Source organism: Stigmatopora nigra, chromosome 5 (genome assembly GCF_051989575.1).
Source record: "Stigmatopora nigra isolate UIUO_SnigA chromosome 5, RoL_Snig_1.1, whole genome shotgun sequence".
Taxonomy (NCBI): Eukaryota; Metazoa; Chordata; class Actinopteri; order Syngnathiformes; family Syngnathidae; genus Stigmatopora; species Stigmatopora nigra.
The window spans coordinates 15,835,240-15,855,771 of NC_135512.1; the positions used below are offsets into that span (position 1 = coordinate 15,835,240).

The 20,532-nt window shown below is 38.7% G+C and overlaps 1 protein-coding gene across 3 annotated transcripts in view; it reads right to left on the reverse strand.

Annotated features, from left to right (window-relative positions):
- exoc2 (exocyst complex component 2) overlaps window positions 1-20,323 on the reverse strand; it is a 35,747-nt gene extending 15,424 nt beyond the window's left edge. For 2 of the 3 annotated variants that reach the window (XM_077717346.1, XM_077717344.1), the window contains exons 1-8: window positions 20,240-20,323; window positions 13,978-14,136; window positions 12,449-12,625; window positions 11,929-12,055; window positions 9,614-9,727; window positions 7,966-8,090; window positions 541-621; window positions 204-349 (exon numbers count right to left, since the gene is read on the reverse strand). In XM_077717346.1, the coding sequence (XP_077573472.1) occupies window positions 204-349; window positions 541-621; window positions 7,966-8,090; window positions 9,614-9,727; window positions 11,929-12,055; window positions 12,449-12,625; window positions 13,978-14,095 (888 nt within the window). In that variant the 5' untranslated portion in view covers window positions 14,096-14,136; window positions 20,240-20,323. Of the gene's footprint in view, window positions 1-203; window positions 350-540; window positions 622-7,965; window positions 8,091-9,613; window positions 9,728-11,928; window positions 12,056-12,448; window positions 12,626-13,977; window positions 14,137-20,012; window positions 20,032-20,239 lie in introns of those variants that run through there. The other variant, XM_077717345.1, reaches the window with a different exon arrangement.
- Between the last annotated feature and the right edge of the window lie 209 nt (window positions 20,324-20,532).

The window sequence follows — 20,532 nt, forward strand, 5'->3', positions numbered from 1 at the left end:
TTCCCTGCCTCTCGGCCGGAGTGAGCTGGGATAAGCTCCAGCACCCGCCACGACATTATGAGGATAAAGCGATTCAGAAGATGAGATGAGAATTGTTTATGGCTCGCTCTGTCAAAAAGGTTGCCGATCCCTGTGGTACATAAACATTGCATTGCTTCTGCAGTAATATCAAAAAGTAATGTATACCAACGTAGAAAAAGTACCTTCTGGATGTTCCGTTCAATGTTAAGTGGCAGGTTAAAAAGGAACTTAAAACGTTGCAGGACATTGAGTGCATTGCGTGTGGAGTCAGCTTTGTCTTTTCGGCCTAAAACCTCCTGGAAAAGTGTATCTGCTGTTTCACTTGCTCCTGTGAACAAACCGGAGGAAAAGATCAGTGTGAGAATGGAGAAAGGCACTGATTGGGGGGTTCAAGGAATTCAGATAATGAGTTTTGGCTTTTCTTCAGACCAGTTGAATTATTTAGAAATGAATATGCTTCCAAGGTACACAAGATTGAATGTGTCTTGTATTTTTCCCGTCATTGAACAAAATACCTACTGTTGAGGATGATTTCCAAGCGTTGGGTCATGGATCCCTCAACTCTTTCAGTACCATCAGAATCCTTCCTCAGATGGATAGCTGGAATACATACATAATTTAAAAAAAAAAGATTTTTTTACAAGGATAAAAAATATAAAATATGAAATGGAATAGTGGAATTCAATCAGGCAGTCCATTGGCCAAGTGGTTAACGCATTGGCCTCAAAATTATGAGATTGAAGCTTCAATCACACGTTCGGACCTTCCTGTGAGGATTTTTGCAGGTTTTCCGGTATCCTCCCACATCCCAAAAATTAGGTTGGAAGACTGGTTGAGCCTTCTAAATTGACCCTGGGTGTGAGACTGCGAGTGCGTGTCAATGCTTGGTGCTTGGACGTTTGATCGCTGGTCTTTTGGTCGCCTGTCTTTTGGTCGCCACTCTTTTGGTCGCCGCTCTTTAGTTCCCATTGGTCGCCGCTCTTTTGGTCGCCGTTAGGGTTAAGGTTATGGTTGTCAAATGTACTTAGATATTAAACCCTAACCCTAACGCTAACACTAACCCTAACCGTTATCTGTCTCCTTGTGCCCTGCGATCTGCTGAATAGAAATAATAGATTATAGATTATATGATTCAACAATGTCTGTACCGTATTTTCTGCCATATAAGTGGCATTTGTCGCAAAAAAAATGATGGCTGAATCCAGGGTCTCTCTATGTCCTCTCCCTCGTGTAACTCTAGCACTACTAAACATAACCACGAGTTAATTGTAACTGTTAATTGATGGCGATTTAGAACAAATGAAAATGTTTTTCCATTCAGATATCATGCTTTTTTGGTGTTTTTTCCATGGAAAACGTTGATTTAAGATACGAGTAAATCGATAGACGAGCTCAGTCCCGGAACGCATTAAACTCAAAGTACCACTGTATATTGCATTAAAAGTGAAAAAACATTTGTACATTTGTGATTATGAAATAAAACAAAATTCCGAAAAAGTGAAAGTTTATATTCACTTGTGAAGAACATAATGTCATGGCTCTCTTGAGTTTCCAGTTATTTTTACAACTCTGATTTTTCTCTGATAGTGATAGGAAAAGATACTTCTTTGTCACAAAAAACATTCATCAAGTTTGGTTCTTTTATGACTTTATTATGGGTGAACAGAAAAAAGTGATCAAATCTGCTGGGTCAAAAATATACGTACATACAGCAGCGCTAATATTTGGTAACATATCCATTGGGCATTTTCACTTCAATTAGGCGGTTTTCGTATGCATCCACAAGCTTCCGGTTGAATATTTGACCACTTCTCTTGACAGAATTGGTGCAGTTCGGATAAATTTGATGGCTTTCTGAAATGGTCTTGTTTGTTCAGCATTGTCCACAAGTTCTCAATGGGGTTTTCGTCAGGACATTGGGAAGGCCATTCGAAAACCTTAATTTAAGTCTGATTTGGCCATTCCATGACCACTTTTGAGTGTGTTTGAGGTCATTGTCCTGTTGGAACACCCAACTCCGCCAAGACCCAATCATCGGGCTGATGACTTTAGGTTATCTTGAAGGTAATCCTCTTTCTTCATTATCCAATTTACTCTCTGTAAAGCACCAGTTCCATTGCTAGCACAACAGCCCCTCAGAATAACACTACCACCACCGTGCTTGACAGTAGGCATGGTGTACTTGGGGTTTAAGGCCTCACCTTTTCTCCTCCAAACATATTGCTGGGCGTTGTGGCCTAACAGCTCGATTTTTGTTTCGTCTAACCAAGAACTTTCCTCCAGAAGGTCTTATCTTTGTCCATGTGATCAGAAGCAAACTTCAGTCGAGCCTCAAAGTGCCGCTTATGGAGCAAGGGCTTCCTTATGGCGTGGCAGCCTCTCAGTCCATGAAGATGACTGTGAAGTCTTGACTGTGGACACTGACACCTGTGTTCCAGCAGCTTCTAATTCTTGGCAGATCTCTGCTTTTGGTGATTGTTGGGTTTATTCTGCATTACTGTTATACATATATGTGCAGTAATTCATTTTTTTGTTAAATCATTAAAAGTCTTTCTATTGTTCGGCTCGAGGTCATAAACTGCCGCCTAGTCAACTCTCACATGGACTTATCCAAGGCAAAGAGACGCCAAGGTCTAACAACAGACACGCATATCTCCCACTTCCAAAACACTCGGGACACTTCGGGCTTCTTTATGTAATTGTTATGTGATTGTTAGGTCAAATGAAGGCGTGATTGTTTTTATTCAAAATGCCTTAAAGCTGTATGCGAAATACGGTTCGAGAGGATACTTTTGAAGATCCCCTCCCTTAAGGTTTCTTATCTGTGATCCAATCTATTTAATTAAATGTCAATAATTGAATAAGATGTCTGCCTGCAGTTAGTTATTGATAATTACAAAGGGTAATTATTAATGAACCTATCAGTGATTTTCGGTTGAATCTTCACCCCCCTGACCCATTTTCTCTCAGCAGCAGGTGATAGCTTGCATTTTCTTCCTGATCATGGCAGTGACAAAACAGTGCCATGCACTTTATACTTCCAAACACTTGTTTGCACTGTTGCTCTTGGGACCAGCAGCTGCTTTGAAATGGCTCCAAGTGACTTTTCTGACTTGTTCAAGTCCAGGATTCGCTTTTTCAGATCCACGCTGAGCTCGTTTGACTTTCCCATTGTAGAGTTTGCATCAAATGAGCCCTATTTAAATGGCCTAAGTGAAGTTGCCGGCTGTAGTCACTCATTATCACTCAGAAGAAGTTAAGAAGTCATGCTATGAAGCTCATTTCACTGACACAACTTTATAAGTCACCGAAATTGCTAATTCGTCTTGCTGAATGTATATTTTTGACCCAGTCGATTTGATCACTTTTTCTGTTATCCCATAATAAAGTCATAAAAGAACCAAACTCCATGACTGTTTTTGTGACAAAGATGTATCTGTTCCAATCACTATCAGAAAAAAATTGTAGATAGTTGTAGATATAACCCGAAACTCAAGAGAGCCATGAACATTATGTTCTTCACAAGTGTATGTAAACGTTTGACCACAACTGTATTTGTACATACATACATTATTTTTACACTCTTGCATTTTATGAGCGAATTGACGAGAAGTAGACCATACATACAGGAAGACTACCAACATTCAAGCAAAAAGTGCATGTTTGCTTTTTATCTCCACAATCCAACTTTTTTTTTTTTTTAGCCAGCTGTGTTCTCTCCGTGTCATGGAAGTTACATTAACCTAAACACCAGATGAAGGTCCGGATAGCAGCAAGCCACAACTTGAGGAAGAGCTTCAGCGGCTTATTTGACTTCCTGGAACTATTGAGGTCACAAATATGAATAAAAATACTTAGTCCCTGATTTCTAAAGCTGGACATGTTTTGACTCCTGTTGGGGCTGGGGGCTAAGGGAACTGGCCCTGGGAATCAGGCATTTTTGTAACACGGGAGCAGTACTGTTTCCTGCATTGCTTGGAAACTTCCTTTTGACACAACAATGCAAAACCTTCAAATTTCAACATAGCACAAACAAATAAGGAGTCACTCAGCCAGAACAGCTTTCTTACTAAAGGGGGTGGCTCCATGCCAAATGGAGGTAGCGTGATAGGTCAAAACGTCTCAAACATTCACGCTCTCTCAGTCGCCAAGGAGTCTTGCCGACATTCCCCATAATATTCATAATCTTGAAAAACTCATTTATTACATTTAATTAAAAAAAATCTTATCACAACTATTTCCAATAATGATGAAGATTCATTCATTCATTTTCTGAACCAATTAATCCTCATTAGTCACGGGGCGTGCTGGAGCCTATCCCAGCTGACTCCAGGCCAGAGTCGAAAGATGCCCTGAATTGGTGGCCAGCCAATTGCAGGGCACAAGGAGTCGCAATCAGCCGACCATGCTTGTTTTGGAATGTGGGAGAAAACCGGAGTACCCGGAGGAAACCCACGCAGGCGAGGGAAGAACATGCAAACTCGATTCAGGTGGACCGACCTAGATTTTAACCCAGGACTCCAGAGCTGTGAGGCCGACATGCTAACCCAGACATGGGCAAACTACGGCCCACATACGGACGGCCCTGTTAGGCTTTTCAATCCAGCCCGCCGACGTTGTCCAAACAATGTTTTTTTATTTATTTTTTCCCAAGATGGTGCCGTCACGCGGAAGCCAGTGGGAGTAGCGCTGTCCACTCTTATTTGTTTTTCGTGTTTTACAGCCCCTCTATCTTTTTTTAAATTACATTTTAATATTTTCTAATACATTCCTTTTTACTTCACTTTGTACTTTATACTTTTTACTTTAATGATGAGTGATGAATATGTTAATACTTTTTTTCTGTTTATGTTTCATATGTACTGTTAACCGATGCAGTTTTTTATATGTATCGTATCTTGTGCTGACCCGGCCCATCTGTCAAATTTTTTAAGTCAATTTGGCCCGCGGGCCAAAAAGTTTGCCCACCCTTGTGCTAAACACTCATTTGCCGGGCCGCCTCGAAGAACTGGTTTTCTACAATTATAAATAAAATCTTTGTGGGAGCAAGCACATTTGTAGACGGTTACGGCTTCAACATTCGATGCTTCATTACATGGCATTTTTTCTATTTTAAGCATGAAAAAGTTTTATAAAAATGTCAAAATCCATGCTGAAACTCGCAAACATAAGCAAAATGGCAGAAGTCAGGGCACCGCTTCTTTTTTGGCGCTAAAATGGGTGGCACTCAGTGCACTCCATCTCCTCCTCGCTACTGAGCTCCTGCAACGCTCCGCTCATTGTTTGAAGGTAAACAAGGGAGTTGCGGCGAGAAAGACAGTGCCATGTTGTTCCCATAAGCAGCCCCGCGCGTCTCGGCTACCTGGCTGTCTCGTATGTTCGTATCTCGTAAATTGTCTCGCATCTCAAGGCCAAAACTCTTGGAATACTGTAATACATACAGCGTCGTAGCTTTTCTTTGGATTACATTACACACATTTTGCACTGCGCACGGAAAGACTACGGCGAGGCTTTTCCAGCGTTGTATGGATTTTGAATCGACATTAAAATGTGCGTGATCTAATGCATTATTAATTCATCTGCCATGCGTTACATCAAGGAAGAAGCGAACATTCGTTAAGCAAGAGGAATATAATCATCGATGGAGAATGCCCTATCGGGAAAAGATGATTCCTTTGGATACCAACATAATTAGAACCAAAGCCAAGACCTTTCATGATAGCTTAAATCAGCCTAAATGCAGAGTAGGCTGATTCAACACAGTGAATTGCCACTAGGTATGAGTGAGTGTGAATAGTTGTCCCTCTCCTTGTGCCCTGTGATTGATTGGCTGGCCACTCATTCAGAGTGTCCCCAGCCAGGGGCCCGTAGTTGTCTGGGCGTAGGATCCAGCACCCCTGTACACCGACCCTTGCCAGGACAAGCATTTCAGAAAGTGAATGGAATATTCATTTCACACAATAGTTACAGTTCATAAGCCCATTATTAATATCACACAGCAACATGATGAAATATAAAAGTTTCTAATCAAAAATTATATTTAGGAAAGTGGGAAAAAATTGAATATTCATTTAACACAAAAGTTGCAGTTCATCAACCCAACATTAATATCACACAGCAGCATGTTGATGAAATATAAAATGCAATTTGTAAACAATTATATTTACGAAATTGGGAAAATGGAATGTTCATTTAACACAAAAGGTGCAGTTCATCAACCCAGTAATAATTTCACACAGCAACATGTTGATGAAATATAAAATGCAATTTGTAAACAACAATTATATTTATGTAAGTGGGAAAAATTGGAAACTTTTCTAAAAGGCCATATTTGAAAAATAAGGTGATTCCCATTAAATCAACTGAACCAATGTTTGGGGAAAAACTCAACCTGATTCTTACCACTTTGTTTGAATTAGAAATCACTTCAATAGAATCTGTTTGACAAAATGAAGTACACTACAAAATCCACCAACAAACGACAGTTCTGAACTGTCATAAATGAAAGAATAAAAAGACTCAATTTGCTGTAGTTTTTTTAATACCTCAAATTTTTTTAAATGAAATTATGTATTTGATGTGGCCTTTATTTACAACGTCCTATCTCCATTGAGGTTACCTCGTTGTTTACACAAATCTAACTAACTGTCCAAACCCTTAAGCACAGATAAGACTCTTAGAAGCTATAGAGAAACTGATAGGTATTCCTGTGCATGTGTATTTTTTTTTACAAAAATATGAGCATAGCTGCTATGCCTGTCTAATTTTTTTATGTAAAATTTTAATTCAATGTGTAAAAGCTTGTCAATATGAAGTCATTTATCTTACAGCCATGCAAACTTTACATTATCCTTTTAGGAATAGGCACACAGTAAGCACACTCAGTCTGGACATGAGCATTGCTGTCCATTGTTCTTATTGGTCATATTGGGTCTGCTATGAGCTTCATCAAGTCTAATAATATGATTTGCATTGTATTGCACTGCCGTGTTTATTCGGATACAGACCTTAACTATGAAAACATTGCCTTTCGCCACAATGGCACAAAATCATACACTAAGAAATAATAATAATAATGACAAGGATAGAAAGTGTGAACATAAATAGGTCAAGCAAGTAACTGTGTGCCTACAGCAGAAGAAAAAAGTAAATAATCAAAATACCGAAATGACAAGTAAAGGTACATTTTACCATGTTATCACAAGGCATCGCAGCCCGAGTTTCAGGAAAGGCAATGAAGAGGGAGAAGATCGGCAAACGTGACCAGTGTGAATTACATATTTGCATTTGCGACAACTATTATTACACGAAATAGAGAATATTAATTCAGATCTACTGCTAATGAAGTTGTATACAAACCACCGACCACAGCACTTCTTTCTACAACAATAAAAAGTCAGCAAGACAACAGTACATTATCTTCCATTGATTCAATCCGCCCAGGTGCAAACGATGGGATGTAAAAAAAAATAATAATCATTAAAGGGGGGGGGGTGGGGGGGGGGGGGTCAGTGCCTGATGCTTACCATGGTAATGCTAACTAAACTAGCCAACTTCCTGAAAAAAGGGACACTTTGTTGACAGCATAACCAAAATACTGTCATCACTGAATTCTACAGGTTATGGGTTCACGTGGAAAATGTTTTGAATGATGGCTATTTCATATTTAAAGAAATAGCTAACATTTGAACAAATATATGTACACACCAAAATAAGTAAACAAATGCACACATAACTACTGGAAAAGTGGGTAGCATCAGTTCCAAGAAAAAATACATCTCCGAAAAGGCTTTGATCTGTGACACTTTTGAAGGTTGGAGCAACATAAACACAAGAAGTATTTTAGAGCAGAGAAGGGTTAATGGTTTGAAAATATGTAGTGGATAAATGGCGATTCATTTAGTGCGATCCAACTCTACATCAAAATACCTTGATCGTTCTCACCTGCCAGAGCGTCCTGAGCCTCAAAGAATGTGCTGAGTCCTCCTTTTACATACGCCAGACTCCCCTCATTCTTCTTGTTGGCCTGCTTTTTAAGATTGCTGGCAGCAATCTTTAACTCCTCGAAACTAAGAAACAACAAAAAGATATATTTTGAGATTAAATGTGAAATATTGTTTTGTATAGAGGGAGGCGGGGTACACTTTGTCATAAATGTTGTAAATGTTAGATTCCCTGTACAAGTGAATTAGGTTTCTTGATGACAGTAGTTTTCAGACTTTTGTGGGCATGTAAAGTCGAATGGAGTCAGAGGTCAAGCCAAGTCGCATGTTGAATGGTCAAGCCGAGTAGGGTCAATCGAATCAAATCCAGTCGAGTAACAAGTTTGATAAAATGAGTACGATTAAGTATTTCATTTTAACTCGAGACAGGCCGAGTATATAAGTAGACAAGCCAAGCCAGACGAAGTCACAATTTCACTGTGCTGTGAACTGTGACAATAATTGGCAGAACTGTAGTAAGTGGTCAGCATGTCCGCCTCATAGTTCCGAGATCAAGGGTTCAATTTCGGGCACTTGGAATTTGCATGTTCTCCCCAAACCAGCGTTTTTTGGGCACTGCGCTACAGTAATCCCTCGATTATTGCTACTAAGACTAAGCACTGAAGTACAAAAAGACAAAAATATATATTATTATTATTTTATTTTTAAACGAGGGTGACCCTACTTTGCAGTTTTTCGTTTATCGCGACATGGCTTGTCTATATTTACCGTGATAATCGAGGGATTACTGTAATTTACAGCATCACAAAAACAGTAATCCCTCGAATAGTGTATAACATAGACCACACATGGCCGCGATAATAAAAAAATGCGAAGTAGGATCATTCCTATTGTTAATGCATAACATACTAAATGTTTTCACATCTATAGCAAAATACAAGTGCACAAGTACAATTACCAAGAAAAGCGCATGTCTCTGGTCGCCATTCTCTCTTTGTAATGTCTCTGCGAGCACTGGGCAGAGTGTTGTATTTTTTCAGTGTTTTTTTTTCTTCTTCCTGTTAGTCCTTGGGAATGGCAAGGCGATCGCTATTACGAAATTCATATATACTACTCGATGGCAAGTGGTCGTGCGTTATCCTATCGTGAGGACATTTGTGTGCATCTTTTTCGGAATATTTTGAAGGGAATACAAAAGCAAACAGCGATAGTGAAGGTCAGGATGGAGGCGATGTCCTTCTCTCTCTCTCTCCCCTTCGAAATACGTATAATTTTAGTACTATTAAACACATTCTAGTAATATTAAACTACTAGTTAGGTGTTACTTTGTTAATAGATGGTGAATTAGAACAAATAAAACATTTTTTCCAATCCAATATCCTGTTTTGGTGTTTTTTAGGAGGGTTGGAACAAATGTATTTGTTTTTAGCTCATTTCAATGGGAAGAGTTTGTTTGAGTAATGAGAAAATCGACATACGAGCTCAGTTCCAGAACGAATTAAGTTCGTTTCTCGAGGTACCACTGTATTCACATTTTAAGAATCGAAGAATGAAAATCTGTCTCTTGTCACTTCATCAGATTGAAACCTTATCGGTGCATCTCTAGTTACATAAATTTGCTTAGTTCAGTAATGATGGGAGGCTTGTACCTTGAGCCGGCGTGGTTTTCAATGAGATACCAGGTGGCAGAAAAGTTCTCACTGGTGAAGTCCCCACTCATCCCTGGAAATGTCATCTCAATGTCTTTCAATGGTAATTTTCCCCTATTGAAAGAAATAAGAAAAAGTGCTTAGCAGAGTCAAAAGTTTTCATTTAAAAGTCATGAGGGAAATTAGACTTTAAACCAACAAATGAGTGTGAAATTACACAAACCCTGTTTTTTTTTTTTTTTTTTAAGATTGGTCTTTAACGTACACCCCTCGTATCAATAGTTTTGTGTTTGAGATCAAAATTCAATATTGGTGGCAAAATATTATGGAAAGAAATCCAATGTTGAATTTGGCTATGAAAAAATGGTTAAAATGACACTAATTTTTCGAAGTAAATAATTATGATGCACCTTCTGCCTGTATTGCATCTAATGAAATAAATCTGTCTTGTTGTCAGCAGGAGGAAGTGTGCTGCCAATAAAGGTCTTTTGACGTGACAGTGTGATTCATGTGTGCTCCTAAAGCTTTATAGCCAAACTTGATCTCTTCTAATGACCCAAAACCAACACTATCCAAGCCAAAACTACATCACAATCTCTCACTTACGTAGTCACATACATACGGAAAATGCATGCTTGTAAACTACTAGTGAGGTCAGAAATTCAATACTTTTTTTCTGTGAAATTCAAATGTAAATTGTGTGCAAAATGATTGTTCGGTTGGATTATTTTCTTTGTTATTCTCCTTTCCCTCTTCCATTCTCGTTTGATCTGCCACCATGTTAGAACATGTTCTTGCTAATAAAATAAAAATGGACACATCCAGATGGCAGAAGGATGATACGATAAAACACAACATAACCAACCTGTACAAAAGATTTTTTTTTCGACTCGGAAGACATTTTTCTGAAGATGCATATAGGAGTTTAAAATAACTCTGGATTGAAAGATTATTTTTGAGGAACAACACACTAGTTGAGAATCACAGAATCATACTAAAAATAGTGATAGGATTCTTTGTCAATTCTTTTCGGTTTGGAAGCGATACAATTTGATACGACAGAGGGGAAAAAGTGATATACTTGATACCACGTTGAGAAAAAGTCAAACATCGTTTTCTTAAAACTACACCATAAAAAAGCCAATTATGAAAAACATTACAAATCCCAGGTAAAGGGGTATTTATTTCTCCATACCCTTAAAGAGGGGAGATCATTTGATCTAGAAAAAAATATACAAATACAGTGATATAAAAAAACACATATGGAAGGCTTTAAGAAATAAAATAAATAAATGCAGTCATAATTGCTCTGTAACAAAAGTGCACATTTACAGCCAACATAGAGCCTAATGCAAAACAAAAAACCCTAAAGCAAAAGTGCAGAATTGGTTTGAATATCACCATTAGTATATTCGTAAAAATGATTCTTCTTCTGTATTGTTAGCAATTAGCAGAAGAGCACACAACATACTTTGTTAAAAGGGGGAGAGAAAATTAATTATGTGAAGATGTTTGCACAAGTGTAACTTTGAGATGGATATGTTTTGCCTAATTACATCATAAATAACATAAGGGATCCTAAATTTGAGTGCCATATTTTTATACCTATAAAAAGCACCATTTAATAGGGCGCAGTCTCATTTTTGGGTATATTTTCTGGTTTTTCTGGTATTTAACATGCTTGGCTCCACTGTCAGTCAGAGTTGCAATTCTGTGAACTTGATTGCAGCTTTGGCAAAAGTACGAACAATGCTGGCCGACACTTGAGCCCAGTCATCCACAATCCTTTGTAACTTGCGACATGCATCACTCCCGAGCCTACAAGTTCAAGGTCACAAACCTTGCTATCTAATTGCTAATTGTTCAGGAATCTCGACGCATTTTGGGTTTATTCTCCCTCCAGGAACTAAATTATAAAGCATTTAATTATAGTTCATTCAAACTTTTTAAATAGCCCTTGGACCCAATATGTCAGGAGAGTTGGTAACTGAGTTAATTTCATCCATTGACTTGAATCCATTATTGTCAACTGTGCTAAATGGTACGATTTATTTTGCAATTGGTGTGTGCTTGTCTTATTAACAAAGTTCAATCAAAATAGTCCTCCCTTTGATTTACACAGATTTACAAAGATTTTTCTATTTTCACTCATAGTGCCATGGTCAGGCGCAGCTGCCACAATTGCCACGTATTTCAAAAGCTCTATAAGTGGAGATCTTGGTTCTCTTGTGATGTAAACCTAGACTACGCGTACGGATGGTTTGTTTATGACAATGGAATTGTTTCAGGTGCTTTGGTGTGTTCTGAAGTCGTACTTGTCTGTCTCGATACCCAGCGGATTGTTGGGTCGGAGGGAAAGAGGTGAAATTCCTTTGTTGCGGTCCGTCCTTATGTCATAGTAGTTAAGTTCATCCACCCACACAGCCGATTGGTCTAAAATACCTGGAAGTAGGACAAGTTCGTGCACTCAACAAAAACAACATGACAAAATTGTAATAATAAACTGAAATTGCCCAGTTTATTAATACTTATTTTCATAACATGTGTTAGTCTCGGAACAAGCATGTACCTACAAATATTTAGAAAAACAAAATAGTAATACAGACTTATTGATGGACAAGGACACTCCTTTCTTTTTTACTGTAATATTGGAGTTTAACAGGATTTACAAAAATTGGTCAAGAAAAATTTAATCAATTTTGATTTTGAAGAGATGGCAGCAACTACCCCTGAAACTATTCATCTGTATCTTTTTTATTAAGACTCAGATCATATTCAAGTTTTGCAGCTTTTCATGCTTGAAACTCTACTGCAATGTCGAGTTTGTCGTCTTACCAATCCTCTCAGGCTTAAGCAATTTGAAGGAAACTGTTGAGGTCCCAAGACCTCCAGACTTTGTTGTCACAATGATCTCTCCCTTGTCGTCTTTTGCAGGGCCCACCCGGCACACTATCTTGCTCGCTGACATCCACTCTGCTGTTAGCAAGCAGTTATGACCACAGATCGACAAAGCTAAAAAAATGAAAATAAAAAAAGGTGAAAAATTTGACATGTTGATACACAGTGGGAAAAAGTATCAGCAGTGTAGAGCAGATTCTTATTTAAAATGACACATAGATTTAGTCAAAGGAAACCTGAGTCCATAGTCCGAGCAAATATTTGCCTTAAGATTCGAGAAAAATTTAGAGATACAAGCATACGAGGCGTACTGTCTTTCTTGCTGTATCTCCCTTGCGCAAAGATCTCTACAAGCACTGGATAGGCTGTTGCATTTTTTTCTGTTTTTTTTTGGGGGGGGGGGTGCGTTGTTCAGTACAGAATTTAGGGAAACACAATGGGTCCCAAGCAAGCTGGTGCAATGAAGGGCAGTGCGAAGAAAACGCGTATAATGACAATCGATATTATGCACGAAATAATCGAAAAAAAATGATTAGTGTACGCGTGACTGAGCAATCCGTATGAAGAAGGAAGTTTGGCCTCGAAAGCAAGTTGGAATACATAAACCTCTTTGCCCTGGTTATTGCACAAGGTTTAAATTTAAGTTAAATTTAAAGTTTATGTCACGTTACGAGCGCATCCGTCAAGTCTCTCTCGGTCTTACTTTCTCTCCTCGCCTCTCTCCTCACTCCCTCACATACATATATGGGTATAAACGTATATATACTACACACTACACACGCCTACACACACCTACACAGACCTACACACACCTACACACACAGCTACACACACAGCTACACACACACACACCTACACACACACACACACCTACACACACACACACACACCTACACACACACACCTACACACACACACCTACACACACACCTACACACACCTACACACACACCTACACACACACACACCTACACACACACACACACCTACACACACACACGCACCTACACACACACACACCTACACACACCTACACACACACACCTACACACACCTACACACACACACCTACACACACCTACACACACACACACACCTACACACACACCTACACACACCTACACACACACACACCTACACACACCTACACACACACCTACACACACACCTACACACACACACACCTACACACACACCTACCTACACACACACCTACACACACACCTACACACACACCTACCTACACACACACACACCTCCACAGACGCCTACACACACCTTTACACAAACCAACCCACCCAACCACCCAGAAACACACACCCACCCACACACACCTACACACACACCAACCGAAACCCTCCCACCCAGACCCACACACACGCACACAGTCGAGTTTAAGAAAATCTGATTTTTAAAAAAAAGTTACGTACAATATTGTCTATGGTGGATCATACAAGAAACATTACCAATGAGGTCAGCTGGGCCTGTTCCCAGATTTTCACCACGTATTGTGACTTTGGTCCAGGCCACACCCTCCTTGGGTGAAATACCTGTCACAAGTGGGGATGGACGTCCACGGGACATAGTGGTCTAAGGCAGGAATGCCGAGAGAGAGAGAAAAACACCTGGAAAAAGACATACACAATTCGCACTGAAACCATACACTAAAAAAACATATAGCACTGTGTATTAGTTATGGTGTGTAAAAAAGGCGGTAGACAATAAACGTCACTCAATTCTCCGTTTCTCTTGAAGTCCCACTTTCATCACTTTTGTCCCACTAATGATATGATTGAATGTTGTCAAAAGTTATTCAATAGTTAATCATTAAGATTCAAATAAATATCCATATTTGTTAGAAAGTGGAATGAAAATCTTTTCAGGATTGTTTTGGCTCTGGAAAGTTGATGACTTGACAAACTGGAAGGATTCCGGCAGGTGGCATATGAGTCAATGATTACAAATAGTCGAGTCTCATTGACTTTATTGTGCGACAAGTTGGAATACAGAGTTTAAAGTGGGTCAGATGAGGAAGTATGCCAGAGAGATTTTCACGTTATGTTTAGAACCAGAGGCCGCATCACCAACACACTCCGCAACCGAAAGAAAAATGACCCGACACAGATACATTAGCTCTCACTCATATTCATCATGTCTTGGGCATTAAATATATGTTTTATATCCTACATTTATGTTTCTCAATTTTCCACAACAGTACACAGTCTAGACATACATAATTATGACTCAGCTAGTAGATCGCATATACGAAATCCGTAAATTGGAATTGTGTGGTCTCCGCATGAGGTAGTATGGGAATGGGTCTGCAGAGGGGTCCAAGTCAGTGTGTATATATTCAATAGACAGAGGATGTGTGTGCGTGTGTGGTCTGGGTGCGTGGTCTCTGGCATAGTTCGAGAGTGTGCCTGAAGACGGTCAGGATGAGAAAAGAGCTGGTGTGTTTACTCTACTCTAGAGGCTGTGCATGAACACGGGAACACTGCCCAGACCTCTCTCCATAACACAAGGGTGCACATTTTCAAACACACACATTAAACACAAAAAAATGTACATTAACATAAACATCGAGAACATTGCCATTAAATATGTGGTTGAAAAGAAGCAAGTTTTTTTTTAAATGATTAAACAATTTTAAATTGTACATCTCTGACACAGGATTCACTGGAATAAAATAATCTTTGACTTCAGATCCCTATATGCTTACAACAACAAAAAAATCTAAGGTCTATATGTCAAAACCAGACAGACATCTATACTGCACAAATCCGAAATGCATACACAATTAAATAAGTAATGGTCTCATATAAATCTAAATGTATTTTAAATAGGGCTAGGCTTTTATGCAGATTATAATTTATATATGCTTTTTCCTGTTGTGAATTTGCTCCATGAAAATATTGATCCTTCATACATCTTATCCTCACGAGGGTTGTGGTGGTGCTGAAGACTATCCCACATAATCATGAGCTGAAGGCAGAGAACACCCAGAATTTGAAATGAATATATATGGACAGTTTTCCCTCGAATTCCACTGATAATGTAGAACAGACATTGCCGCAATAATTTTAAAAAACACGAAGTTGGATCATTTTTATATCTATACCATAATTACGTGCTATCGCGTTTATACAAAACATAGAACTGTATTTATCAGCGGTCTCAAACCGGTTCCACATAGGGCCGCAGTGGGTCCTGGTTTTTGCTCCAACCGATCCAGTGCCGACATTTTAACCAATCAGGTGTCTTTAAAATAAGTAGCACCTGACTCTAATTAACTGATTGCACTTGTCAAAGGTATGCTTGTTGAGTTGGAATGAAAACCTGCACCCACTGCGGCCCTTTGAGGACCGGTTTGAGACCACTGGTATATATGTATATTTTAAACGTTACAGTTCTATGCATATGTAAACACTTTAATGCAGGGGTGATCACACTTTTTTGCTTCAAGATCTTCTTTTCCAGTAGCCAACCTCCAGCGATCTACCTTGTTCAAGCAGCCCACCTCCCAGGTGATATCGGCACACAGCTTAGAGGGAAGGCAGCACAGATGCTCCTGGGGATTTTTGGAGTTTAGGGATGTTGTCAGGAGTTTTTGTTACTTGTCCGGGTAAACTCCGGAAATCCTGAAGAAGTTGGCAGCTCTGATCTATTAATCCTTATAAGCAACGGGGACCGGGGAAGAATCAAAAGACAATTGTTGCGCTATTAAAAAAAATCTCTTTTGAAAGATGGGATGGAATGAGAAAGGAAGATTTCAGTTACACGCATGCGGGCCCCACAGCTCATTTTGCCCCTGCTAGGTCTACACTCTCAGTAATAGGCATCTGAACATGGTTGGGGCTATGTAACCATGATATAGATGCAGAATCATGAGCTCCCCTTGAGCTACAAGCCTTGCCACCACTTTGGAATGCAGAAGATTGGATTGGATTGGATAACTTTATTCATCCCGTATTCGGGAAATTACATTGTAGCAGTAGCAAGAGGGTGATTAGACGTAATAAACAGCAAAGCAAAAGCACAAAGTACAAAGCAAATCAAAGTAAATGCAATCATCAAATCTTTAAAACATGTTGCTGCCATCTTGGTGTGCTTGGGTACGAAATGAGAACTCCTCCTTTTTGGCATCATTGGTGACAATGACGGTGCAAACGTATGTACATTTTGTGTTTTAAAGGATGAGGACGGTTGAACTTGTTGATTAAGGTAGGCTTTACTATGAGGCCAGCCAGCAGCATCCTCACATATGTGTGGGATGACGTACCATACCTCGACGTACTGGGTCACTACCTGTTTCGGCCGGGTCCGTGTCGCAGGGCAGACCTTGCTTGAGGCGAAGTAAAGGCCTCTGCTGTAATGTATTAATATTCAAATATACAGTGGTACCTCGACTTACGATCGTAATCCGTTCCGAGACTGTGATCGTATGACAAGCATATCCTAACTCAGGCAGACGTTTCCCATTGAAATGAATTGAAAACAAAAAAATATTGGATTGGGAAAAAAAAGGTTTTATTTGTTCTAATTAGCCATATTTTAACAAAGTAAGAAATAAGTGGTTTAATAGTAATAATGTGTTTAATAGATGTAAAATTAGACGCATTTCGCGGAAGGGAGAGACAATGACACACAAGGAGGCGGAGGTGGGGGCTGTTCGAGGGGACTTTATCCAGGGCAACAACGCACTCGTAAACGAACAAACAAATTTAAATTACCTTAGATAACTATATACAGACACTCAACTTTTAATGTAACTTCACACAAAACTGAATTCTAAATTTGTTTTAATCTTTTTTTTACCTTAGTTCTACGGGTTGACCCCACACGGACGTTTTGCCGGAGTCTTCAAAACGAACGCATCAAGAGTTGATTGTTTTTGCCTCCCCTTCAGAATATTTAGATAATGACGCACACAAATATCATCACAATACGCATAATCCAAGCTTTGGAATAAGCGCGCCACATCACTTGTAGGTTTTCCTTCTTGATGTTGTGTCTCTTGAAGGCACACGTGTTCTCTAGTACCGGCTTAATTTTACAGTCACCGCTCGCATTAGCACACAACGCTAGCGTTAAGTGGTCCTTCATGGGATTGTATCCCGGTAATACCTTCTCCTCTGCCACGATGAATGCCCGCCAAGGCATCTTTTTCCAAAAAAGACCAGTTTCATCCCAGTTGAAAACTTGCTGGGGGATGTAACTTTCCTCGGCGATAATCAAGGAAAATGTCTTGATGCATCCTTCTGCTTAAGGATGGTGGAAATGGTTGACAATGGTTGCCTAGCGAGGTCAGTAACACGTACCCCACTCTCACATTTTTCAATTATTTCGCATTTTGTGTCCATTGTAAACGGTCGCCTTTTCTTTGCAGAACTCTGCCGATCCATAGTAATATTGTTTACCTCGTATGTAAATGTAACCAACGCGGGCGGGTGGGGAAATGCAAAGTCCGCCCAGTGGTCGTAGAAATATTTTATACACGAAAGAGATGCAAAAGAGAGAGTGCCGTGGCCACCTGGCTTGGTCGCATCACAAAAATTTTGATCGTAGCTAGGGTGAATTATTCGATCGAAATTTTCGTCGTAAGACAAGAATGTTGTATGACTAGCGGTCGTATCACAAGGTTCGACTGTACAGTATTTACCCGCATATAAGCCCTTAAATTTGCCTTTAAATTGTCGCATTTTACAATTTCTGACATATAAGACGCCCCCTGATTCCCATTTTATACCTCCATATTCATGGATATAATATGGATTACAAATGTGTTACTTTGAAGGGAAAATCTGAAGAAAAACCATCATGTGTATCTTGATGAGAAGCTGATGCTTTCTAATTGCAGAAATTACAATTTTCTTACCAGAAAAGAAGTGTTGTGGCAGCCATATTGCTTTTAATGTTAAAATATCTCAATTCGTTCGATGGCTCATGTTACTCCAATAATTGTCACATTCGGACAAGAAATAAAAATAAAAATAAATCAAAGCGTAACTTTGTTTTATTTCAAAATCAAGGCTACTCGCGCCTGGCCAGTCAGGCCACGTTAAGCCAGGTTTAGACGGCAGCGCCCTATGTAAGATGACCGCGCCCCGACTTAGGTAAGATGGATGTGCCACGAGCCAGCAGGGACGGGAAAATGGTAATTTCTGTAATTAGAAAGCATAGGGTTCTCATCAAGAGACACGTATTACTTTATTCAAATTGAATAATTCTATATTTTGCATTTACAAAGACAGGCATATTAACTGCCTTATGATATTAACCCTAATAATGTGCTTTTGATTCATACAGTATCTCAGAATTACCACGTGTAATGATTTTTCTTAAGATTTTCCCTTCAAGGTAACAGATTTGTACTCCCTATTGAATACATGAATATGGAGGTGAAAATTGGGTATCAGGGGCGGCTTATTTGAATAAAAATATCTGCCATGTTGCATTTTATTATCGCTTAATATGGGAAATTGGCTGAGGTTGACGCCTGTCAAAATTTCGGCAGGTTTTATTCTTTACTTTCCATCGAGTAAGGAGGAGTTGTCTTGTCTTCATTGCACACCACAATGACAAAAATACTTTTAAAAATCATCATATTTTATATTATTTTCTTATAAAGGTAACATTTCATTTCAAAATTGAAAAATTAAGAAAATAATATATTTACCTATTCATAGAAGTTTGAAGTTTAAAATTTGAAAGAAAAAGGATGTGTTGCTATGTAACATATATGTCAAACTCAGCCAATTTCAACCCTTATTAACCAATTTTATACAATAAATGTACATATGCCACGCAGTGCATATCTACACAGTAAAAGTCTAAAATTTTCTCGAAAGTAGACGGGGTGCCCAATCAGTGTGCACTAAATTCATGATTCTGTAGATGTTGCTGTTTGACAGCTTGACTGTCTTGGTACATTGCTTGCTGACTGAAATAAGGCGGCCGTGGGAAAAGCTTAAAGCCTGACAATTAGTAGTCGACCATGACATTTTCTTCTGCTGCCAGTGACCGAGAGGATCCGGATTAAAGTTGAAATGGGTAGAACAAGATCGGTTTTAGAAAAAATATATACTTTGAAAAAAATCCCATTGAAAATATGTTATACTGTGTACACAATTTGAAATGATAAAAAACGTATAAAATACGGTTAAAGTTGATGTCATAATATGAAATAAAATCATGAGTTATCGAGATGAATTATCGATATCGACTGAAATGTATTTTTTATCGTGACAACAGTGTTTGTCATATTGCCCAGCTCTATCTATTGAGAAGTCATACTTCAGTTGTCTTACGACACAAGTGTAGGTTGTTAAGTCACATAAACGGTACTTACAAACAACTATACCTTTTAAAATCATGAAACTTTTATAATAAATAGGTAGTGTACATTACTGGTATGTTATCCGTTTATGGGTGGAATGAATACTAACATCAAAGAGAATGTGCCTCTCTCAAAAAGCAAATAACATATTTCCTTTCTTACCACAACACTAACACGAACAATTTGCTGTCGATGATTTTAGAAAATCGGGAAAAAAATGCATTGTTCACATTTAATATGCTAGATTCAAATTTCGTAGCGATTGTATTCATTTGTTATGTTTTAAAGTTTGCCCATTATATGCCTACGAAATTTAACATGTAATAAATCTGTCAAGCAGTAACGACAGTGTATTTAAACATTGCACATAAAATGAGTTGATAACTTACTATTTAGCGCAGTAGATATGTCGCCTATCTTTTTTGTATCCTGGGTTCATTTCCGGATATCCGTCTTCATGCGAGGCTTTCAAAATAAGTTTTTGTAAAAAGAAGGAAAAAAAACACATACGTATATAAAAAAAAAATAAAAATCATTATAAGGCATGAGGTACTATTTTTCATAGCGTTTGTATTTTACAAGCATTTCCAAACACAAAAGTAATAAACATATTAAGGGGCATTTTTTTTAAATTAGAAAAAAATCAAGTCACATGAAGTTATCTCATTTTCCGAACCGCTTT